General features: G+C 38.7%; 1 protein-coding gene across 2 annotated transcripts in view; it reads left to right on the top strand.

Annotated features, from left to right (window-relative positions):
* Window positions 1-26,842, top strand: part of LOC140670495 (uncharacterized) — a 194,501-nt gene that overhangs the window by 87,884 nt on the left and 79,775 nt on the right. For both annotated transcript variants that reach the window (XM_072901119.1, XM_072901120.1), the window contains exon 2: window positions 25,536-25,741. In XM_072901119.1, the coding sequence (XP_072757220.1) occupies window positions 25,536-25,741 (206 nt within the window). The remainder of the gene's footprint in view (window positions 1-25,535; window positions 25,742-26,842) is intronic.

The following is a 26,842-nucleotide window of genomic DNA, read 5'->3' as shown; positions in this document are numbered from 1 at the left end:
AATACTAATATTTTGAAAACTTGACGTATTGATATCTTTTAAAAGACTATTGGTAAACGAAGCTTGTTTGTTCGGAGATTGGTTCGAGGATCATCATTGTTATGAAAGGGCGAGATCAACGAAATGGTGATTCGCTATTGGACGACGACGGGGAAAAAAAAAGAAAAAAAAAAAAAACCAGAGCGTGAGACTGTAACCTCGTGGCAACCCGAATTTACGAGGATGGCGCACAGTAAAAGCTCGGCCGAGAACTCTTTTACCGATCGGAGCTGGGACGGTATTCGTTTTTATGGTTTTCGAATTTCGGCTTGCACGCGGCTACGGTTTTACTCTGCTATAACCGCAGACCGACTCGACACGGCCGCTCGATCGAATGTCGCTGTTATTGCTTCGTGGCATTCGACGGGTCCTCTGTATCGCAAGCAATACGAAAAGGAAGTAGCGAAAATAACGACAATAATAGCGCTGAACTCTGAAAACGCCGTGACAGCGATTTTTGGTAACGTATTGTGTGCCGAATATATATATATATATGTATATTCGCGTTATAAGATTTTTTATTTCACATCGTTTTTTTTAATTAATTGCTATTTCGTACGATTTTTATATCTCTCGACAATTATTATTCTTATCAATATAAGCGTTTTTTAATTCAAATGATATATACCTAAAAACAAAAAAAAAGTATCAAAGAACAGAATTATTTTTCAAAGCGGAATTATTTCTGATTGCAACTCTCGTGTATAAGCGTTTCACTTAGTTAAAACATATAAGCTTAATAAATTTCAAGTCCACGCCTTTGGCAACTTTCCTTCGTTACAGGAGTCGCGTCATCGCGATAACAAAGGAAGTAACGTGATCAGCGCAATCTAATTAATCCGCCGTAGTCTGCCGCGCGCGCTTTCAACAAAATTCGATCGCGACTTGCCTCCTAATTAGCCTTTTCAACGGAAGTTTGCGAGGTGTTGCCGCCGCGTAACTCTCTTGAACGTCATAAAAATCCATCTACGAAGATACATAAACTTCCACCGAATAATTCTTCTTGAGGCTGCCAAAATATTCATAATCCGACGTACATGGCGTCGCGACGGGAAGAAGCTGATGCAATTGATTTATTCGAGAGCGCGACGATAATATGATAATACGTGCGATGATAACGCAGGAGAAGGCCGCATCGAGGAGCCGCGGAAACTCTCGAAAAGCTGCGGGGCAACTTTCAAGAGAGATTGCGTTTCTCTCCAGCTTCTAGGGATTAAACACGCCGCAATAAAGCGCAACAAACGGGCGCTGCCGGAAGGTAACGCGATTAGCGATGATTCAATTAATCCGTCATTGTGTCACCTATTTCAGCGCTTTGAGAGGGTGGGATCCGATCGGGCGTGCGTCCCAATTAGCTTCGTCGTCGGCTAAGTTTGCGAAACGCAGCGGTTCGGAAAGTGCATCGCCTATGCATCGAACGAGCTGTATGATTACGTCGTACGCACTGTGTGCACGACGTGTGTCTATATAACCCCGACGGTAATACATATGTGGCGCCCGGAGAGATCTCTTCGGGGTCCAACGTCGCGCACATTCACGACCTCGGAACTTCGATTCATATCCGGTGCAGTATCGTAGCCCAGTTTAACGTCGCAGCGCGCGTGCGCTCGTGTTCCGTATCGTCGTGATAACGATATCGCGAGATCCCATCGGTGACGTCGGTGTAATCTCTACGCGCGACGTGAACAAATTTCGCGTGGAAATTACGGTACTTGCCTTTTACCTCGATTTGAATTATTATATATAATAATGGCATCGTTCTTGATTTTTCCACGATATCTCAATTTGTACCGAATTGAAAATAAAATTATAATTTCAGATAATTTGCAGTATAAACGTTGCATAGACATTCGGTACTAAAACAAATAAATACATTTATTTCTTTTTTAAGAATTATACGAGAATTATTGTAAAAACTTGCGAAAAAAACAGAACATATTTAAAACAGAAATATTTACATTCATAAATAAACGAAAGCTTCGCTTCGTTTGGAGGATCATTATCCGCAGTTACGCATCGAGACGTGTTGCCCTTCCATCCGAGGTTATTGAAGCGCCGAACTCATTAGGAAGTTCCTTCATTACTCGGCGTGTAACGCGGAAGCTCTTAATCCGCGGAGCAGCGGATAAAAACGGCGCGGCCTTACGCAAGTTACACCCGATATCGTTGATGTTATTACGTTCGATATTACCGCGAAATTGCGCGGCCGCGCTGTAAACTTATTAATCTCGCGGTGTACGAACAACGAAGACGGCTCACAGTCGGCGAAAGCACTGACATGATCAATGCGATCTAATTAAACCACTGTCACGCGGCTTGATTACATCTGGTTTAATTAGATCTAACAGTTACGCCGCTCTCTATGTTGTGCCAAGAGATTCCATCGATTATGTCGCGCGTGGTTTATATACGTTCGTATCCCGTGATGCGTTTCTTCGTCGAGCGCGCATAATAAATCAACGTTTTAACAAACCCGCGACGTGATTAATTTACATTTTGCATTTAATGAACACGCCCGGTATAATTACGCGCAAACATCTGGAAATTGGTACGATTCTCTCGAATGATCAGGGATCAAATTTTCGCGATGGATCGGGATCAAATTTCCCTACATTATTATTTATATACAAATGTACAAATATTAATACAAATATTAATTCAGCGAGCTCTCCATAATTTGCAAAAAAAAAAAAAAAAAAAAAACAGGAAAAAGGTTTTGTAAATTATCAAAGTTAGCTTACCCCTGTTATGTCATATATAGCGTTACATATATACATTACATACATATATATATATATATATATATATATATATATATATATATATATATATATATATATATAGTTTGTTTTTCTCATAACATTTTTATATGTACGCTAAGAAATAATTCGCGCGGATGTTGCTCCAGCGACTTTTCCCGCGAGAGGGTTAAATTATTCGCGACAAGATGGATGACGGTAATTTTGCAGGAGCGACTTAGGGGCTAACGAGCTGCGGCAAGACGTCAATTATGGACAACCATTTTTGACCGTAGATGTAGAGGCATACGTTATACTCGGCCGAATTAAATTACCGCTATGGTTGCACCGCTATGCACATAGACAGGAACACACATACACCCAGATACATAATCCCTCTTTCTTTGTCTCTCCCTGAAGCGGGGTTCGTTACAGGCGTCCCATAATTGCCTCATCAGGTGAGTTTGCGAAGTACAGATGCCGTGGCGCGTACCTATCCCGCGTATTAACTACGCCTAATTCCCGCGCACGTATGACGTGCATACATACCTTACAGGCGTATAGTCGCGACGAACATGCCTGTCGCGAACAACCGTGAACTCCGTTTCCCGTATCCGACGACGTGTAGTCAGCCGTATAACTCCACGCTGTATAATTTCTCTAACCTCGTTCTCTCTGTGTGCCACGGGATACTACTGCCGATTATATTGTACCCGCAGATGCGTTTGTGTGTACTCCCCCGACAGTACAGTCAAGGTACAACCCGCGTAAATCATCCGCCTCTAATTTTCGAGAGGGATTAATATCCGCGACGTTGCACTGGGATTAACAACGCCGATGTTCGCGCTGCCCTACTAACCCTTAAGTAACACGCTCTCGTTTCCACATTTAACTGGCGTGGTATCATTTCTAGAGCCTCCCTACGAATCTGGCTTTCGTTAAACCATTTTGTCAAAGAAAAATATTATTAATTACATTTTATTAATTAAATTGTTAAAAAATTATGTAGGTATATATAGATGTAAAGTTAAAGGCTGATTATACAGATTATACAGATTTATAATTTTATTAATCATCATATTTTATGTGAAAATAAAATTAATTATTCAATAATTATAAAAATTATTCCAATAATGATTCTAAAATATATTTTGTTTTTCAAATAATTAAATTGTACTTATACATATCATGTGATATGCATTTAAAATTTATAACAACTTTATAATCGTGTATTGTAGAAATGAAATCTGTAATTCTTTTCTCTAATAAAATACTCAGTCGTAAAATAACAAAGTTTGTAAAATTAATTATTCGGTTATTAAGATGAAAATCTTACATTTTAATGCAATTATTTATCTTATAGTGACATAATGTGTAATTGATCTCTTTCCAATGAATACTATTTTTGCGATCCCACCCTCTCTTTGTCATATTATAAATAATTCATAGCGCGCCATTTGTTGTTCAGCTATACCGTTACATTAGTCGAGTCTCGTAATTGCTCACGGCGAACTATCCTGGTGTTCCAGCGTCCTCGATCCAAGTTCTAATTAATCCGGCAGCCAAGTTCGAAACACGATCGGCGATCGCGTCCGCCCTTTAATTGGTCACCCAAGTAGGTCTCCCGTTCTCACAGGCGCGTTCTCGATGCAACGAGCACTGCAGCGCAGTGCATCTCGCTCGTCTCGCGTAAGCTCGCAAGCACGAAGTGGCGGGCATGTTTCGCCGGATATATCGAATCCGGCTCTGAACTTCGGCTCGCTTCGTCGAGACGTTCCTGCGTCGCGCTCGGACGTAAATCAGCAATGTCTAATTTCCTATCCACGTCGTACTTGTAAGGAAAGAGAGAGAGAGTTCGAGAAGTGAGAGAAAGAGTGAGTGAGAGAGAGAAAGAGAGAGAGAGAGAGAGAGAAGGGTGGTAAGAGAAGGAAGGGAGGAATTTTGCACCGATTCAATTGCACCGCTGCTCCGGGGCACGGACGCGCGTATTAGAACCGACTCCGACTCGAACGTAAATCACCGGCGTCTAATTTCCTAAGGATAACGAAGGGCACTGTAAATGCGCTTTCTGTAAAAGGGCCAATGGCCGAACGAGCATTCCGCGAATGCAACTGGGTCGTAAAGCGATATACTGCAGCTGATCAAAGCTGGCTGTTAGAACAAGTACAATTTATACATAGATAGAGAAATCTAATCTAAGTAGATTTCTCCCCTAAGATATATATTTTATATTAATATTTTCTTATATAATTAATAATTTTAATTGATAAAAATATATATTTTAGAATTATTTTGTATCATCAATATCATCAGTATGTTGTTATTATTTTCATTTTGTATACCGGTATACTTTAAGCCATTGGATCTAGAATGACGCGCCATTAATTAAGCGTTAAAGAGCGCAACCATTCATAGTAATAAAATTGATATTAATTAATTACATAAAGTACGTTATACACGTGTAACGAATATGCTTTATGATAGCTGAAGTGCAGAGTTGTTAATGCGCAACGCAACATTCAACAAATATTATACTTTGCTTAATGTTACAAATTCAAAAGAAGGAAACAAACGAGGTAAAATTAATTATATCGTAAAATTATTTCTCTCATTTTATTATTATTTTTTTATTCCATTCTTGTTTATTTTTCCATGAGACGGCAAAAATGTTCCGTTGATTAACGCAACTTTTTCAATACAGTTAACAATGCATTTATCAAGATAATATCGTCGTGTGCGCGCATAAAGGTTAATGATCTTGTTTATTTCCGCTAAAGTGAAAAAAGATGATCGATGCATTCGTGAGGAAGAAAAAAATCTATCACGCGAAAAAAGTCCGTGAGAGCCGATAAAGACGGTGCTGTCTCTTCATTAAAAGCTCAGTAATCGATACCATGAACTCGGGACGATTTCTCATTTATCAGAATCCGGCTATAGATTTCTCGGCCAGATCATCGTGGCAAGATCCCTCCTGCTAAGGTGGGATCGATTGCAGGCGAAGCAAGAATTTCTCACCGAACGAACCGGTCGCCGGATGGATAGACGATCACCTTATATCCGGAAGCTGACCCCCAAGGAAAGGATAATCCGCACCCGCAGGATGAGGATCACGCTACGTCCGACTCGAGCACCAAGTTTGCGCTAATAAAGCGGAAGACTAAATCCGGGAACTAAGAAAAGGAGAAAATGGTAGAATCGGATATAAGCGTGATAAGAGAAAAGAAAATGTCCAAGAAGCGAAAAAGATAGCGCGAGGGAAGCGAAGAGAGACAATGGGTCGGACAGTGAGAATGAAAATAAACAGTGAAGCTAACCCGAAGGAAACAAAAGGAGAAACAGGAAACCGCAAATAATGAGGAATGAAGTGAAGAAGAGAATAGGGATTTGTAAGTGTGTGTGTTTGGAAGAGGAAGGGGTTAGATTGAGATGGATGCAGGCGAGAAAAGGTAGCGGGTGGTTGTTCGAAAGTGGAAGACGACACCGCGGGTGGTCGGCTGGGGAGTCGGTGCTGTGATTTAACCCGGTTTCGTGTCCCAAGCTAAGGCAATGATATCCGCGTGCGCAGAGAAACTGCGAAGTTTCCCTCGCGCTCGAAACTTTTATGATACATCGCGCGCGGCCGGAAACTCCGTAATTAAAACTGGCGTATAAGCGTGACCGGCGTAACGAAACGGAGACGGCGTCACGAAGGCGGTTACATGTGTAACGACGAAACAATAGCAACAAGCCAATTTAAACTTATTCGCGATACAATATGAAAACCTCGATAAATGTTTACGCAATTCATTGATATACATTAAATTGTATATTTACATTGTTATATCTAGATTTTTATTAAAAAATATCTAATATAATATACCTTATATGTTTTATATGTAAATATCTATAGAGTACAATTTATGCATTTATATTTTTTACTAAATCTAAATTTATTCATCTTATGTATTACAGATATTTTATATATATATATATATATATATATATATATATATAAATATCTATAATATAATCACTTTATATATTTTTTATTATTCCTAAAATTAATTAATTTATAATACATCTTAACAGATATAGAAACTCATTTTTTATAAAAGAAAGAGTTGCCATTTTCAGTTTATAATTTCACATTAATTAAGATTTATTGGATACAGCATGAGTTTTCGCACGCAAATAATTTTTTTCATTTTCCGCACATGACAACGAGATTTTTTCGCAGATTTATCTTATCAAGTTCGAGCGATTGGAGACGAGAATGCTAAAATTCCGTAGCAAGGAGTCAAAAGACAGACGGGTGACTTGATGGGAGGAAGAGAAACCGACAGCGTTCCAGAGGCGAGATGAATCCTGAAGACGGACCACGAAGGGTCTCTCCCTCGTTCTCTTCCCTCGGAACGCTACGATTCATCGGAACCGCTCGAATCACGGGATTGAATGCGACAAGCGCGCGCGAAAGGAGAACTCGCGACGACGAGGAATCCAGAGAGCAGTTCGCGCGTTAGTTTCGGAGCTAATATTTGAAGTTCCTGAAATAGTTACACGCTCGGTCGCATAATGAGCCAAGCACTCCGGCGGCGACGCCCCGATAATCATTCCTCGCCAGAAAGCAGAGGCAGGCTACGCGAATCTTCTCGTGAATCTCTATGAATTGACGTCGCGATCTTAACGCGGGAGAAGGACAATTTCCGAGAGACACTCGCGAACGACAAAGAGCGACAAGTTTAATAAGCTTGCGTCCCTGTAGGCGGAAAGAGAAAGCGAAGGGGAGAGTGAGAAAGAGAGACGCGAGGGAGAGCTTTCATTCGTCGAATGTAGCCTCCTGTAGCGACATCCGATAGACGAGCAATGTTACGAGTTATGCATCGTCGTCGTCGTCGTCGTCGTCGTCGTCGTCGTCGTCGTCGTCGTCGTCGTCGTCGTCATCCGTCTACTCCCTCCCGTGATGTTCGCTTCATCGTGATTCCACCGGCTATACATTAGTCTTCGGGACTTCGGGAAGATGTTACCGGGAGTTGACACGAACGTCTCATTGATTTCGCGATCTCCGGAATACTCCGCGCGTCCGTTATGACGTCCCAGTCACGAATTATGCATTAGATCTCGACTGCCGACTCCTACGGGGGAAGTGGAGGCGCAATCTTCGAGGAAATGTCAGAGAGACGAGCGTAAGAAAGAGAGGGAGAGAGAGAGAGAGAGAGAGAAGATAATGGAATGAGGATGCTGTTAACCATTCATTGCTCTACCGAATAATATCTATTTGAAATTACGGTGAAAAGAATATGCTGAGATGGGCTTTTATTTCAGTAGTGGGAAATAATATTTTATATCTGCGTCTGCTGAATTAATTAAAACATATATTAGCCTGCCAAATATCGCACTAATTAAAATCGATATTCGACGAGACTAAGATTATTTTAATAAGAGATAATTAGAAAATATAGAAAATAAATTCAATATTACTTTTAATTAATTAAAATGAATTAACATTATTTCAATCAACATTATACAATATATTAAAAATATTACTTTTATTAACTTATAATTAAATTTATTGCTTTTACATTCAAAGGAAATTATTCTCTTATAAATTGAACTTTGATTTGAGGCGTAGGGGAATTTGTTCGATTCGACGAAAGTTGTCTGCACCGCGGACGTGATGTATCCGAGAATCAGAGACATCGCTTAACTCTGACGGAGAGGTTACGAGCAGCGGTGCTTAATTGAAATATTAACTCTCGGCTGTCTTCGGGCACAAAGCTTAAAGGCAGCTGGCTCCAAGCTCGAGGGACAGCGATTGCTCGACTCAAATCGAACTGTACGAACGGCGGGAACGAGCGGTGACAGGGTAAGGAGGAGAGAAGGAGGAAGAGAGGGACAAGTTCCGACCAAATTGTAATCCGGTGATCCCCGCCTGTACAGCCAATCCCGCGGCCCAACTTCGACGGCAACTCCGGACATAACTCCGGCAGAAACTTCCGAGTCCCGGAAACGGGATTAAGAGGCGCAACGTGAAAGCTCATCGCCTTGCCAAAGGAATCGCGCTAGTCTTCGTCGGCGGGCGTTGCTTATTAACTCGCAGCCAACTCATTTATTTCACCCTGCCTCCACTCCATCTATTAGTGTTCATAACTGGTCCTGATTTCCGCGTGCGAACGATATATACATATATACCTATATAACGCGCACTTGACGAGAAGGAATTTCTAACGTTCTTCGAGAGAGTGACTGTCGCGTATTAACGACAGCAAGATTAGTTTCGCGGTATGCAAAATATTTACCACGAAATATTTTTATTTATTGACTGTTAGTTTAAGGAACTTATTGTTAGAAATTTGATTCTTTCCTTGAGAATTTAATAAATTCTCTTTTTTACTCATTAAATAACCTTGAATAGATTATTGTTATACTTTAACAGAATTTTTCTATATAATTGCGTAAATTATCGATAACAAAGGAAGAACAACTACCTTAACAAATATCTTAAGCGACTATGTGGTATCCTATTTCTGTTCAATTTTATCACTTGCCTTACACGATATTGAAATCCAATTCGTTCGAAAAGTCATTACTCAAATAAAAGGGTCGAGGACCTTTGTGAAAGGTTCTTGTAATCAGGTAAACTTATTAACGTTCTACTCTTGAGCATTCTACGATTCAATGAATCATGCACACATTCGCTATCGATTTAACAATACCTATAGTCATTAAGCAGCAACATAATATTCCTAGAGATGAATAATTAAGAATGCGATATCAATGTTATTTGTGATATATTAAATGTCGACATTATTTGATATCTCAGAGAAAAGTGATGATGTCATTTTTTTATATCGAATAGTAATATTTATGAAATTCTTTATTCATTTATGGAAATTTTGAACGTTAAAGACCTAAACCTCATATTACTTTATCATAAAATATAGAATGATTAAAGGTATATACAACGACACGAATCTAGTATATATGTAATTCATATCATATTAAGAATATTTACAAAATGATTGCTTTTCTTTGTATCTGAGAAATATGATTTAAAATATTGAGACAAGGTTCTATCTCTCTTGTGTCTTCTATATTATTCTTTAATACATCTACGCTGTATCTGTTACCGATTTACACATTTAAAATGTATGTGGTGGTTCATTTTAAATGACGCATTTAATATAACGTTTCGTGCAAAAGTTTTGTGATTATTTAAAATCTAATGGCACCATTTTATATGATTCCCACAAAATTATCAAACCTTTGTACAAAATATTTTTTGATGGAAGCCTTGATCTTTAAGAAATATCAAATATGTCATTTAAAATGGGCCACCCTGTATATCACCCGCACCTTGGTAAAGACACATCGGTATCAACCTGAAAGCGATGGATTAGTTTCGCGAAGATCCTACTTACTTTGCGCATAAAGTATCGTGGTTTCGGGGTACCAAGGCATCGGGAGCTGCATTCCTAATCGCCACCCTATGGCGGGTGCGCCACTTTTGGGACCGGATAAGCCGGCGTCGGGTTCCCTTAGGAAGGGCGCGAATGGAAATTGAATCGTATTATCAGTCTCAGCACGCTCGCCTACTTGCCTGTCCTCCCCGTGCGAGAAAGAGACGAAGAAGAGAGAGAGAGAGAGAGAGAGAGAGAGACAAGAGATAGAGCGCGTGACAGGCCTCGTGTGTCGTGCCTCGTTATTCCCTGTTACCAGACCGCGCATACTATGTAGACGCGATGTTCATTACGGGAAGTGTGCGGTGTTTTAGGATGTCTCGTCGTTCTGAAACGCGCCACAACTCTCCTACATGTATTCAGCGATATCTTAGCGAACGCGCGCTTCGCGTTCTCGCTTTGTCTCACGTTAGATTTACATCTAATGTAAAGAGATTTCGTCGAGTAACTCCTTATTACGTATCGCTTGAGTAGCTTTCACTAAATTATGGCTACTCGTCATTACAAGTGTTAATGAATTGTATTAATTATATACGGCTTTAAATATTTTAGAATTTTTATTTTGAAACTTTTTATTATATTATTTATATATCGCAAGATCTGCGAAATTTACTAATTTTCTGAAATTGTTTCTCTTCAGAGACTTTTATTTCAAGAATTAAATTTCTCTCTCCCCCCTCTCCTCTCTTTTTCTTTCAAAATTTAATTTCTCGATATTAAATTTCATTATTATGTAATAGTCTCATAACGGTTTTTTATAAAATAATATCCTTCATTCCGTCTACCTCTACTGTGTCATGTACATTACTGCTTTTCATTCGCTCATAATTATTCCCATAGATGTTTCCACTATTATTATATTTATATATTGCGAATAGTAGGATTCATCGGTGTATGTACTCGAGTAGAAACATTCTGCCTGAGCGCGTAATAAACGCCACTTTACCTCGCTCTTTCTCCTTCGCTCCGCACATATCTAACTTACGCTTCATTTTCCAGTCGTGTCGGATATATCTTGCGCACGTACCACTGTCTCGCCCGACGGGCTGAGTTCCCACTTTTCGGTTCCCGTATGCCGGCGGCGGCGTAGTCTCCTGCAAATTGTAGGCAAGCTCTCGGCGGGTTGTGTACATATCCCTAGGATTTAACTCACAGCTCCTATCCAACGTAGCCGAGGACTCGGACAGACGTGGCGAAATGGAAATCCGCAAGCCCGACTGCGCCGCGCTCACGATAATTGTTATTGCACCGACGACGACGACGACGAAGAAGCCGAATACAACGACGACGTCGACGTCGAGGACGACGATAACGAAATACGAATGTATTACGTGTACACGTATAACACGGAACACAGTTGACACTCGCGGTTTTGCCGATGAGAATTCACATGAACGTGGAAATGTGATTGAAGTCCGGATTTGAGCTCAGATCAGGTCCCGCGGGTTACAGACTGTTATTATACGAATAGGGTTTCCATTCAAAACCACGAATGGAGTATTATTATTTATTCGTCTTCAGCCTTTTGTTGCGGAGAAAAGGGCGGATATTTAGAAAGGTTGTTCCTTCTTGCGTGACCTGACTTGTCAGTTGTTGAGTCGTCCGTCGTTTCCGATTTAACAGCGCGAAATTGTTTTAATATAAAATGTATAAAAGCGAAACTGCTTCTCATATAATTTTTAGTTTGTCTTGGAAAAACAAACGAAATTTACTTGAAGCTTATCGTAATTATTAATCTCAAACTATCTCTTTCACAACTTTTACAACTTATATTTAAAAAATGAAAGCATTTATATGAAGGCTCCCAATTTTCCTTCATCCATGAAATTATTTTATTCATATATATATATATATATTTTATAATGTATAAGTATTTATAAAATATAACACATCTCTCTTTCAAATATTTCGACCGCGACATTGTTGTGACAAACGTAAAAAAGTTTCATCAATCTTTCCACGCTGGAAAATCGAACTTCCTTGTTTCTGTCTTATCGGTTCTTTTCTTCTAGACATTAGACTCTCCCCGGAACACACGGACATCGTTTTTATTTCCGTGGTAATATCGCGTTGCTCTTAAAATCTTTCCGATTGCGGTACGACCTCAGTATTGTTTTACGCGAAGCTCGTAAAAGCTTTCCGTCAGACGGCTGACGATATCCGAATCGAACGATTTAAATGAATGAATGAATGGATTCGACGCGAATGCGATATTCACTTGCAAAATTTGTACGTACATTGTGCAACTTCCAGAGTGTAATTAAATATTTTGAGAAAAGAAAACAGATGAAAAGGACGCACTGATGCGAAAAATTTTCAAGAATGTTAAATATATTATGAATTAAATATATTTTATCTCAAACCAGAAGATAACATTCTGACAAGGAAATCATGTTATACGCTTGCTAAAATTTGATACGTTCAATATTTGTACATGAGTTGTGTTTGATCCATTTTCCGCTATTAATTAGTTAACGAGAGTTACGGATATATTGAGTGCTAACTTTGTTCAAGGCTCAAAGCAATTGAAACGGCAATGCCGAAACGTAAGCTAACGCAATTAAATAGATTACTGTATTGTTATCCGCGTGATTTGGTTAAATTTCGATTTTTCGATAGTGTCTTTTGTAATAAATTATAAACTATAAACAAATTATTTGTCAATATTTAATTTTGCTATATAATTTATATTTTTTATTAAAAAATAAAAATATACCTGATATTATTTTAGAATTCTTGAAATATATATATTTTATACAAAGAAAAAATATAAAAATCAAACGATTAATTGTATCAAAAATAGAAATTGTATCATTAAAATTTAATTAAAACATTATTTTGCAATCTGAAGACAGAATGACGAACATTTTGCATTCGCCAAACACGATATTAGCTTACATTTCCATGCCAATCAATTATTATCTTCGAGCAAAATGTAGATACAAAAACACGATAAATCGACATTTGTCGTTGCAAACGTGAAAGTAATAGCATCAAAAAATCTGCGCCATTCGCACGCTTTATTAACTGCAAATAATGTTGGCTAACCTTAATTCTGTCGAGCGTATAACAGATAGCCGGTGCGCGTTAAACACGCGTGAATTCATGATTAACGCGCGGCACAAAATGACCAAGCGCATTATAACGTGTATGTAAAAAGGAAATATGATTATATAAAATTAAAATCGACTCTACATGGATAACGAATTGATTTACTAGTTAACTTTGTCGCTTGTCATTAATAAATTAGATTGTATTTAAGAATTTTAGAAAAATGTTTGCAAATTTAAAAATTCTTTATACAATATATTTACATAAAAGATAAGACTAACAATAAGAAAAAAAAGGGAACATTACTTAAGGGATATTTATAGAGATACTTATATAAAAGATAAGAAAAATAGCTATCTAATTAATGATTTGATAAATAGAGCAAGAATGAAAAAAATGAAATAAAAGAGAGAAATATCTTCGTTAATCCTATGAAAAAGTAATTGCATGAATATTGAAATAAACGAAGATGTTTGAAAGAGATTATTTTAACACAGGCTTTCTTTCTTTTTCCCCCTCAAAAAGACTTAAGAAACTTTATTTCGAGGATAAAACATTTCAATCGCACTCATAAATCAGAAAATACATTTCGGTTATTTTATTTTATATATATTTATTTGCGTATTAATCAGATATATCTATTTTATAAGAAAAAATTAACAGTGAAAGGATAGTTCTAACAACATTTTTAATGATTTTTTAATGACGCAACATTGACTAAAATAAAAATTAATCTACAAAGTACTTTATAGTGTGAAAAAATTATTTAAAAAATTGATATCATAATTCATTAATGGAAGAAAATATAAGCGTATCATTATTCATCGTTGACGTACCGCCATATGTTCGTCGAATTAATTCTGCTGGATTTTGTTTAATTAGTGAGCTCATCTACTGCATCGCTCACAACTCATTGTTTACCGCTCGCCCGTATGCGCGGCCTAACACGGGACATTAATGTCCCGCGGATTATTACCGCGCGATAAATTACGGTTGCCCTGGACCACGCGACACGACGCGACGGCTTCCCTTTAACGTATGACCGAAGCTGCGCGGTTTAATGGCTATCCGATTCCACCAGCCTCAATAACAGCACGCGTTTATTTATTCGTACGAGCAACGTTATTTCTCTTATTCATCGAAGCTTGCAGAATTTTCCAGAAAATGTCAATTGGAATTCAAGAAATCTATCCTTAAATACTCGACCATCTCTTGAGATGATCGTTCATCTCACACAAACAAATATGAATTTATTGCGGATAATAGCAGCTGTCAAGAAAATTTTGGCGTAGTTTTAGATTGTATTATATTAAAGCTAATACTTGGAAAATATAGTAGAATACTGCGAGATAACAGAGATGGCTGCGAGTTTTCAATTTGCAATGTATAATACATTATTAACTTTGTCACAGAAATTAATGCATTCTTAGTCAAACAGTGGAGCTGATTCTACATCGACTTTGGCTACTTCCGGTCAGAATTATGCCGAGCGAGAAGTTGGCGAGACTTATCGATCAGAGTTTTGCTTCGGTAACTTCTTAGACAAATTGGCCAACGAGAAGAATTAATGATGCCGCCGGCACGGTGCGGAAACGCGAGACAATAAAGCGGTACGAAACTTTGTTTGATGTATAAATAATGGAGCGTAGATCCAATTACTTGTTACAGGAACTGTAATAAAGTTACGTAGTATATAAGGGATACTATAAAAATTGTAACTCGTATCGTGAGATTAAACACGATATGTCTTTTTACTGTCACAGGATTCTTGTCAAACTTTCTTACAGATTTATACAGAGTAAATCATTCAATTTTAAACCTTCGAAATAAGTCTTATCATTTTTATCGGACAAAGGAAAGTACTTACTTCGCTTTATAGCGTCAAATAATTTCTTATCTTTGATTTGCTTATAAAAAAAGTTTTAAAGTTACACTTAAATTTGCGCACCATATATTTTACTTTTTTTTTTTGCCTCAATAAAGTCCTTATCACGTCGACACCTTCGACATATTTCCTCGTTAATTACCCGAGAATCGACGAACACGCGCGTCTACGTGACCCGTGAATTTTCCTGCTTTCTCGCACCAGAACCGACCACGTGTACGATGCGATGATGCACGGTGGATTACAGGCAAGCGATAAATTACGGTCGCCGGGAACGGGGTCTCGCGATGGCGCCGCCAATGATACGAAAGGTGGCACACGGTATATATATATATATATATATATATATATACACATATATATACGGTCGAAACACAAGTCAGTCGCGCGTGTCTCGGCCTGAGCGAAAATGTCATGGAAGCGCGTTAATCTCATCCCAGCGTATAATTCAATTCCGGTTTAACCTCGTTATCCGCTGGCTACGTTTGCTCGTTAAACACGACAGGAACGAGTCCGCGGCTTTCGGAACGAATCATAAACACGCGCCCAGCTCCTCGAATCTCTCCCTCGTTCTCCCATCTGGATACACAACACGGGCAAACATTTTTTCGTCCCATGCGCGGTTGAAATTTTATTCGTTATAAATTTTATTCGTTTTGCGCGAAAAAAAAACCAGCTACGTCGATTCGTTTCAATTAAGTAGGATAGAATCTCTGACGTAAAAATCGCGTGGTTTCCGACAACATAGAGAGTAAAATAAATACAACTCGATGAATAAGATTTACTGAAAAATATCGGTAAATAAATTTTGAAACACTGTTTTGTTATATTACCCCTCAAGTATCCATTCGCTGTGTTATTAATTTTTCATAAAAGGTATACCATTAGGAATGAATAATAACAAAAATAACGAAAAAAATGTTACAGTAAATATGTAATAATTAAAAATAATGTTGTATATATTTTGAAAATGTAACTGAAAAATTACACATTTTTAGACACGACTGAACATATTAATTCTCATTAAGCAGAATTAAAATGTAAATTTTTGCCTTTGCATGAATGTAAAAATTCAATTACATTACTTCATAGAACTACTTCGCCGGATTAACTGGTGCATTCATTCTATCTTCTTGTAAAGGACGTAAAAAAAAAAAAAAAACATTGGAATCACCATCATTCGCATATTGGAGTATCGCAAATGTGATTGCGAACGACGTCGAACGACAACAACGACGATGACGACAATGAGACCACGGGAAAGAGGCGCGGAATGGGTTTATCAAAAACTTCGATCACCGGCAAATGGGATCGAGAATGGAGGTGCTTGTATAGAGTGAGACACACGATGAAGAAGAAAGGGAGACGAAGAAAATGGAGAAGAAAAAAGGAGAAAGAGGAGAGAGACTCCGTGGGTGGAGGAACTACAACGCTACGACCGCTGAAACTTTTAGCAATCTATCTTAGAAACTCTTCCCTTTACGGATCTTCGGCTCTACGCGTTTCTCTACAGGGTGTATCGGAATGTGTAAAGAATATAATATTCTTCGGCGAATTTAAAGTCGTTGGGAAAAAAATTGACAAACTATAATTCGTTGCAATTTTTTTCGATTTATTACTTTCGTTATCTCGGGCAGAGTTAATTTTGATTTCACATTGAATAATATTGATAAATTAATGAATATCTGTTTAAAATTAATTGAAGGGTAGATATGGTAGATATCGTTATTTATTTAAAATCTTGTGAAACTTTTTAATTTTATATACGTACGAATCTTGTAGGTTTTAATATTACATAAATCCTTGGTTGAGTTTTGATTTTTGAACGAGAAAATTTGTCTAAAAATTTAACATTATTTGCCAAGCACTTTGTATACGAGCCATGTCTTTGACAACCACGTATACGTGAAAAGAGGCGACCTGTTCCTGCGTTGATGCAAAAGGGAACCGTCAGTTCCCTGTACTGCGCTGCGCGCATAGATTTTAATTATGCGACCACGTCGACCGCGTTTCAACCGCGTTGACACAGTAAATACTGCAGGCTTAAAACTTTATGGATCACCATTCGTTGGAGCGAGTACTGATTACGGCCGTCAGGCAGGGTGAAGGCTTTGCACGTAGATTGATTAAAAATTTCTTACATGAAACTTTAATCTCCGATGATATTTGTTCTAAAGAAGCGCGACGTTGCACGCTTTTATTCTCATAGAATATGTGACGTGGAAGTGATTTAGAATGTCTGCTATCAGGAAGCTATGTATTATGGTAAAGAGACAGCGTAAAAAGACTTTACAAGTATTAATAATAATGATCTGAGGAAAAATTATAGAGGATTCAATGTTTAAAAGAAATTCAGGGATAGCTATATTAAAGAATTCTAAATGCTTCTTTATGCGCAATTATCTTTAAGGGAAAAAGAGACTCGAGAAAACTTTGATAAGAGATTTATTTTTATCTCTTTTCAAATATGCAGAAAAATTTCACAATATCCCGTTTTAATTTCCGCGAAAGTTCGGATCTAAATGCAGAATACTTTACCATCCACGTCAACATATGACTGTGATGGAAACCTGCTGCTATTGATATTATTCTTCTTGACAGGTAGAATGATACTCAATATTCGGGAAATTCGTTCGTACGTCCCGAACCTCGATATGAATACCAATACATGAATATGAATATCAAATTCACTCGAGTAAATTACAAGACAAGATCTTCGGAGGACATTAGAAACTTTGATCACGGGAGAGTCAACTTTCGCATTATCGAAATTAAATCGTGAACTTTAAGTGGTACGTTCTAGCGCGGTTGAAGGCGCGAGAGTTATCGAAGGAATTCGTCGGTGCATGCTCGAAAGCGCGAGATCAAAAGCGCAATTTCGCTTTGAGACGAAACAAGTTCCTCTTTTATATCCGCGGAAACAGTCCGATTCGATGGCCAATAAAGGCTCTACATCGAACTTTCATGAACCTGCAGCATCAATGAAAGTTGTAACGTAAATATGATTTAACACAACGAGAATCGCACCTACTATCTTACATGAGAATCGTTCGGCGAAAAAAATACGAATTCTGCAGTTAATCAGATATGACGATATAAAATAATATTCAATTTCGATTTTCTGAAGGATAAAGCGATTTATTCAAATATAAAGTGATCGATATTTAATCGAAAGTAAACTACTAACAATAATGAGTTATAGAAAAAAAAATAAATAGATAATAAAAAATAATAAATGAGTAAAGAAACATAAGAGAAAACATACTCGAGAATAAATAGATATAATAATACGCTCAAATGTAAATATACATAATTAGATATGAAATGAACTGATAATATATCTAATTTTATATGATCATATATGTATATTATAATAATATCCGATAAGTGACGCGATATGATCTTTATGTAGTATAATCATATTTCTGATCTTAGATCTGATTAGATGTAAAAATAAATTTAACCGAATATGATTATATAAAGATAACGTGCCAAATTTTGCATATTTTTAAAATGGTCAAATTAATCGTAATGCAAAATTTCAAATTTAGTTATATGTGAGCATATATAATTACACGAGTTCATTTTCTCTCGGATAATGGAATTAAAAAAAAACTGTATATACATATATAAACCTAAATAAAATTGCAGACACACGCACACACACACACACACATAGATATTTTATATAATTATTATCATGATCTTGAAAGTTTAATATAACGGTTTATATATACCAGAAACTATGGCGTGGTTGCAGTTTTCATCTTCGAATTCCCCTAATCGGATTCGCGTGACCAAGTACGTAGTTAGCAACCACCGACCTAACCGGGGCAGACGTGAAATAAAAAAGACGGTTAATCCGCTTTAAGCTCTTCCGGTTCTTCGTGGTAATAACAACAAGTTAAATTCACCATCGCCGGTTGGCGGCCAGCATGGGGTGGAAACCATAATGCAAACCAGCGGCAAACCGCGTCGTGAGTTTAGTGTCGCCGCGACAATTATCAAGCTTCCGGTTAGAGTTTCTCGGATTAAAAAAAAAAAAAAAAAAAAACCCTTTCTCATTTTCTTTTTTTCTCTCTCTTTCTCGGAGCGGAAGGAAGAGTAAAATGCCAGAGGCAACAAAGAGAAGTGAGGCATAAAAAGATCTTTTACGATCTTTACTTTTTCTTATTAATTAAAAAATAAATCAGGACGGAAACGCGTGCGAGAAGAAGTTATAACGCGAGAAAAGAGAAAAGAGGAGAAGAGAAGGCATAGAAATGCGCGAATCGAGCCGCGCTTTTCCCGCGGCAATCTCGTTACCTTGGAGCTTCCGAAGTCTTGTTTCTTTCCGATCGCGATACAAACAGGATTACGTAAATCTGATTTACTAATTACGCGCGCCCGGTCCGTTCCTCATTACGGTGCACTTTAATGGCACCTCAACGCTTTCCGGCCGTTACGCGCCGTTGATTTTATTTCTCGTTGCAAATGATGCCGCGCGCGTGCTTGTTCTTAGAACATCTTTATAATTCTGCATGAAATATATACGTTACGTGTCTCAATTACGACACCAACTCTCTTAATGAGGAATTGCAACAAGAAAAACAATTTAATGGTCAAACATGTACGGTAAATTACAAAACAAATTGTGTAGTAATTTTTTAATCGCTGCAGCAAACTTTTATTCGCTAACAATTTTTTTCTTCAATTTATTATGTATTGTTGAATTATTGATTGTAAAATTTATGACATTATTTTTTATGAAAATTAAAAATATACCGCACGCTGCGCTTATTTCCATGTTAATCGAAAAAAATGTCACAACTTAATTGCATCATTTTTATGAAAGCGCCGTGAGAAGAATAAGTCTCAAAATGCAGGTGTTTCAAAAGAAAGCGCGTAAGTAGAATTAGAAGGTATACGCTGCGGTATTGCAACAGTTTGTGTTTGAGTTAAGCACTTCATTTATGATCCAAGTTCTCGCGATGGCGGATAATAACTAACGCACTTTGAGATAATGCAACCCTCGAGGGCATACAACCCTGAGAGAGAGAGAGAGAGAGAGAGAGTTCCGTTTTGCATCCCGTTATGCTACCGCGATGCTCACCGGTGCACAACGTTCGTCATATATATTGCGTTAGCTCCGAAAAAGAGAATTTTATCGTTAACGGATCAAATAAAGGGCGAAGGTGAAACTCCTAGTGGATAAAAAGAAAACTACAAGTTTCATCCTTTACATTATGGCGCGAAAGGGGATTGCATATTTCATTCGAGAAGAAGGCCAGCTTTATCTACCGTCTTCTCTTCGCGCGGCGGCGATATTACTTCGGGCTCGATCAAAAGGGGAGAAGTAAAGCCGTACTTCTCTTGTATAAAGGCGCTTCATTTCTCTATACAGAGCGCGGTATAATATTCGCGAAATAACCATGCTAACGGTGTAACGTGAATTTTCGCGTGAACGAGCGCGCGTGTAATTCTCGCGGATTGTTGAATATTTTCGAAAAATCAGCAAAATTCTCTAAAGAGTTCGCTGATCAATCTGTCGTCGATGGATTCTCTCGTATCTTTCCTAAGGATAACTCGGGACAATGTTGTATTTCTAGGTCAATCAACAAGATTCCTTCGAGTGCAGCCGAACAGAATCGGACGAAATTTACAATGAGAGAACGACAGGAAAAACTTTTTCCGGAAAAGCCTTTTCACGCGTGCGCGCCATTCTAACAGGGACATTCACGTTTACATCCACTTCAAAGAGCAGCTCTTCCGCGAAATTGCAAGGGCTTCTCGCTGCATCGACCTATCGAAAGAAAGCGGCATCGTCGCGTTTGCATAATCCGGAGACAAAGGGAAACATCCCGAAGTGGCCGTCTTGTGTCTCTGCGAAAAGCACGTAAAACGACGGAGCGCTTTTATTTATCCCACAATCGCGCGCGAACCCGTCCTCCCCCCCTCCCCCCCGCCGTCTCTTTCTCCCTCAGAGAAAGGGTGCTCAATCCTCGAGCGGTAATGAGGTTTCGACTGGCGGCGAGTTAGCCGGAAGTCGTTTCCCCAAATCAGAGTGTTGCAGGGCTTCGCGAGCGCGCGCGTCAGGCAGAAATTGGTTGCGGGCAACGACTGGCAATCGGAAAAACGAGCTCTCGCAATCAGAGCCCCGTAAACTTGTACTGCTGTCGAGCCGTTCTCGCGCGCCATTAACGAGCACCGATTATGAGCAAGGAGAATGCCGGAGAAATGGACGAGCTTGTTATTCGTAGCCCGCGTGACTTCTTATGCGCCACGTGACCGTACGTTTCCGAATCCAGAAAGATTTCGTGGGTACTTAATGCGCTAACGATGGCTTCCGGGATAATTTAGCGGCGATTTTTATTTAGAACCATTCGGAGTTCAAACAATACTCTTCTATATATATATATATATATATATATATATATATATACTACTACATATACAGAGTGTCCTAGAATTCGCGAACACGGAATGCACAGCCGATTGATGTCCGTGTCGAAAGAAGCAACTTTTTCCGCAGCTAAAAGCAGTCGAAGCATCAATAACTTTCCAGTTATAAGCAAACCAAACTTTGTAGAGTTAAAAGATTAACACAATTATAATCTTCAGTTAATTTGAAGTGTAGTTTACTTTACTAAAATTTTTATTTAAGACTTAGTTACAGAGATATATATAATAGCAAAATTTGGAAACTAACAAAAAATGATCACTTTTTTCGACAAACCCTGTATATAAATGCACGTTTAAAAAAAATTTTAAATATTTAATATATTTAATCTAATTAAATATATTGGAGTTTAAAAATTAAATTTTTATTTTTATGATTACACTATTTAAATGGATTTTGCTTCTTCAGAATTTAAATTTAAAGTTTAATTAGACTAGGATTTTAATGTTGAATACTAATGTTAGAAAATTCCGCACGGAAAGGTGTAAAGTGGCGCACTTGAATGTTTAATAATATGAATATTGAATGAAAAATATTTTATACATTCGCATGTTATATACGCAGTTACGATCAAAAAGTTGGAGCAATAATGCTCCGACGTAGGTAAAACGATAAAGCGAAATACACATGAGAACGCTTCTCTTGTCAGAAATATTATTTCGCTTCGCCAAGCGAGACGAAGAAAAGTTCGCATCGGCAAACGTTTTTGATTTGACACAAACGTTTCTGCTTCGCGGATGAGGAATCGCAAATCTAGACGTCTACCTTGTTTAGAGATAAATTTCATGCCGAGGGGGAGGTAGGGAATGAAGAAGAATGGACGCGAGACGAGGATCGTCGCAAAGACGGAGAGGTAGCCCAAGCATTCGATTTCAATTCGCGAAAAGCAGTCTTGCATGACTTGAATGGAATCCGGTGGAGATCAGACACTCTAAAGGAAACGCCTGAAAAGACTCGGACAGTTTGAAAGACTTAGCTTTAACGTCCGCCGATGAGTAAGAAATATTCCCGCCGCTGCGTCCAAAATGCAGTGGGAAGCCTCCGCGACAATAATGGGACGACTCATGAGAGCGGTTCCGATTGAAACAATTGGACAGTTGAACAATTGGAAAATTCCTTTGCGTAATGTGCCGTCTTTGTCGCCGGATAATAACGAATAGTAGAGGGAAAGGATAGGATTTATAGGAACTATGCGGCGATAACGGACTGTGCTGTCACTTAGAATATATCTTAAGGAAGCTTTTGTCTCGCGGCTTCTTCTTTCTCGTGACTTTATTTACTGCGGCACTGCGGGAAGATCTCTGCCAGATACGATCATAATATATACCCGCGTTATATTATCTCAATAAATGTCAAGCAGACTATTTGAATGGATTCATATAATAAATTAAAAATCGAGATGATAGTATATATATTTTGAACGGAGAGGGAGAGAAATATTTACAGTTAAATATTTGTAAATTAAAAATAAAATTAAGCTAATATATATATATATATATATATATATATATATATATATATATATATATATATACTTGAAAATATTGACACAAATTTTATATTGTTAAGAGAAAATTGTCTTTTAACTTTTTTACGTAATTGTTATAGAAGTAAACGACCACAAGTACATTGTGCGTTATTGAAGTTCTTTTTGATTGAAATGTATCGTAACTAAAATCGATGATGGCAAATACTTTTGGTGTTTTCCTTTTCAAACGTCCCATCGCAGCAAAACAGTTTTCAATACGCCAGGTGCCGTTGATAAATGGCACGGAAACGTCCGTAATGCAGTCTCAGCTATGAGATGTCAAACTCCATTGGCAAGTTAACGACTCGGTCGTTGTAACGACGGAAATTGACGACGCGCGCGGACGAGATACGGAAGGAGAAAGACAGACAGAGAGAGAGAGAGAGAGAGAGAGAGAGAGAGAGAGAGAGAGAGAGAGAGAGAGAAAGCAATGATGGAGAGACGCGTTCGAAAATGCATCGCGAAATGCAAACCGCGGCGTTGGAAGCAACTGCAACTGACACCGACGGTTAGGCCAATTCCGTGGAACGTCAACGCAGTGCCCTATATATTCCACTATAATGTACATATATGTATTTACACATATATATATACATTATATACATATAATAAACAATCTTTACAAGACATATTTAGCTTCTTCTATGAAAAAAGTTTATTCCTTTTTTTTGTAAATAAAAAAAAGAATAATTGTATAAAGAGAACATTTAATTAAATAACTACTTGAGACTATTTTTAACTCGACATCTTATATACATACATACATATATGACAAGCGACGTAATAAACAGTCCTACATGAAAGTTATACGATGTACCGTTTATTTGCAATGGCATTATATTTCATATGACTTTCTCGTATGGGATACAAAAATCAAAAATTTATTTCCCAACCGATAAAGCTATCCTGTGCCTGGATCATAATTCACGAACACTGTATAGAACACTGCGAGAGCTTTACGAGCCCCCCCCCCCCCCTCCCTTCCCCCGGTTTGCCCTTTGGGCACCTTGACTCGCAAACCGAAATTCGCGCGTCATTAAATCTTAACACGCGCGACTGTAAATTGCGGACACTGACCAGCCGACGCGGAGAGCAATCGAGGTCTCCCCACATTCCGCTCGATAGACCTTTAACGGCAACGGTCTGCGCACTTAAACCCAACACGCTTCGTGATCCCTCACGCCGCGCTTTCCAGCCGCCCCCGCGCTTCATCCACCCCAAATTAACCCGATACCTGCAGTATTATGAACCATCCGGCGGAGTTAATACGTAACGTTCGTTACCAGCTTGAAATAAATTCTCTCACCGTACACGACCGGCATTTCGATATGACAAGTTCATCTGCTGTGATACAACTCGTTATGATATCTATAGAAACGATACAGACAATGTTATACATGGCGATAATTATCGACATGTATAACAACGTCTCTTACTATACGAAACATAAAAAAAGAAACATAATTAATTGCCAGTAAAATATTTAATGATATAGCAGTGTTTTACTAAAAAAAAAAAATTAAGAATTAATTGTTATACTGTGTTCTATATAAATTGCAATACAGTTTTGCATTTGAATTATATTGCGTCACTTGCGGCATTTTTTCTCTTTCAATAATTATTAATTATTTATAATTCATTATACTGCTTATAAATACACACATCACTTATTATACTTTCTCTTCCAACTTCCTATTAAACTTTGAAACTTTAATCCGACCTAGAAACGTTATTCTACAATATCGTAATAACTCGTGCAAGTTCTACTATCTATGTATGCACAGCAAAGTGCGTTCGTTTCGAGTTTCGGAGGGAACTTCGGGCACGAAACTCGCAGTGGCATTTGCCCCGAGCCCTCCTAGTCCTTCTAGCGCCCCCCCCCCCCCTCCTCCTCTTCGCTAACCGTGTATTTATTCTCACGCTTAACACACTACGCTTTTACTATTTGTAACCCGCACTCGGCTGACAGACGCGGGCGGTAATTGCGAGACGTCTGCGGACTCTAAACGTCGCATCTCGTGTCCGCGTCCACGGATTAGTGAAATAGGAGCCTGGAATTGCGCGCCGCGGCAGATTAGAAACTCTATTCGTGATCAAGAATTAGAGCGAGCTTGATAACACAATTCGCGAAAGCTGGATTGCGCTTTCAAAATTACGGAATCGTTCACGATCAGTAAATCACCATAAAGATGCAATGGATGAAATCGTTCCAGACGAAAAGTAAAAATTTGTCTCTGTCATCTTAGTTTATAAATCTTCGATACGCATAAAGTTTTCGAAAAGTTTGAAATATGCACTGTTTCTTGTGATATTGAATTAAATTTTATTTTCTCTACGCGAGAGATAATCAATAATTTCGCTCTAATATATCATTCCTGCTCTGCGGATACTGAAAATGGATGGATGTTTTGTGTTTCAGTGGGCAGCGATATTCAAGTGGATTTTAAGATGCCAAAAGAGGCCGTGGTGGGTGCCTCGATCGATCTGAGATGCGAATGGAAAATAACTGGTGGCAGCGGTCTCTACTCGGTCAAATGGTACAAGGACGATCATGAATTTTTTCGATTTCTGCCCGACAGCAGTCAAAGGACTCAGATATTTCCTCGGCCCGGTGTAAAGGTTGAGGTATGTCCCTTAATTTGTGTTTTCTACGTTGAAATTTGTATTATTTTTTTTTTTTTTTTTTTATATCATCAGTCCTATCATATTGCAACGTTAACTCTGTCGAAATAATCTATAAATACATAGATACAAGAAATTGAAATATTTTTCTTTATTTTTATTAATCTCTTCGTAAAATTCACGTATTACACACTTCTTATGGTACATCCGCTAAGAAAATGTATTCGAGAAAATGCATGACAAATCGACAGAATTAGAATAAAAGAAATGTCGAGGAACTTTAATGGTAATCGGAGCGGAGACATTATCGTAGATTTGATTTTCCCCGATTAACGGAGCGCTCTTGCAATATTCTCTCGCTCGGTACAACCGCATCGAAGATGGAACAAGCGATCGCTCACATCGAGCGTATCCGAAGCGGTTCGAAATGTTCATCCCTATTCATGCGTTTCGAGGTCGGAGGAATCCTCCGTTCGCGATGCAAGCGAAATTCCTTAAAACGCCGCTCAGAAACTCGACAGCGCCGGGTTCTTTCGTCGTACCATACGCGAGATTCGATGCAATCAATCTTTCCCCCATCGCCATTCGCTTCTTCCCCCTCTCTCTCCCCTGCCTCCCCCGCCTCCCTCCTCTTTCTGCCCTGCTCTGGAGCATCGAGACACGGAGAGCCCGAGAAGCACGCGAGCTCTCGATAAGACGAACGCGAGGAGGAGAGCTCCGGAGGGGCCGGAGCGCCGCCGACGTGTGTCGGGGATCCGTACACAAGTTTCCGCGATTCCGATCGGGGTGGCGCTACCGTGAAGCAAACGGCACCATCACGTCCCGGTGTAATTCATCTTCCCGAGTCTGGCTGGCTGGCTGACTGGCCGGCAAAACGTGCCGGCCAGTAGTGCATCCAGACCAGCGTTCTTACGCTGGTACAAACGAGGCGTGAGTTCATCGCCGTCTTCGCCACCGCGATGCTACATCATCTTTGCCGTAGCTCCTCCGTGCAAGCTGTCAGCCGCTATCTTCACCCGGGGTCGGTAAAAGGAAAGCGAGGCCGCGGCAAGCTCGATGAATAGTCTTCCGCACGTGTTACACTGATGGTGCCGCGTATAACCG

This window comes from Anoplolepis gracilipes, chromosome 10 (assembly GCF_047496725.1).
Source record: "Anoplolepis gracilipes chromosome 10, ASM4749672v1, whole genome shotgun sequence".
In the NCBI taxonomy this organism is placed as follows: domain Eukaryota; kingdom Metazoa; phylum Arthropoda; class Insecta; order Hymenoptera; family Formicidae; genus Anoplolepis; species Anoplolepis gracilipes.
Note: the sequence above shows the minus strand (reverse complement) of the source record. Positions and strands in the feature narration are given on the sequence as shown.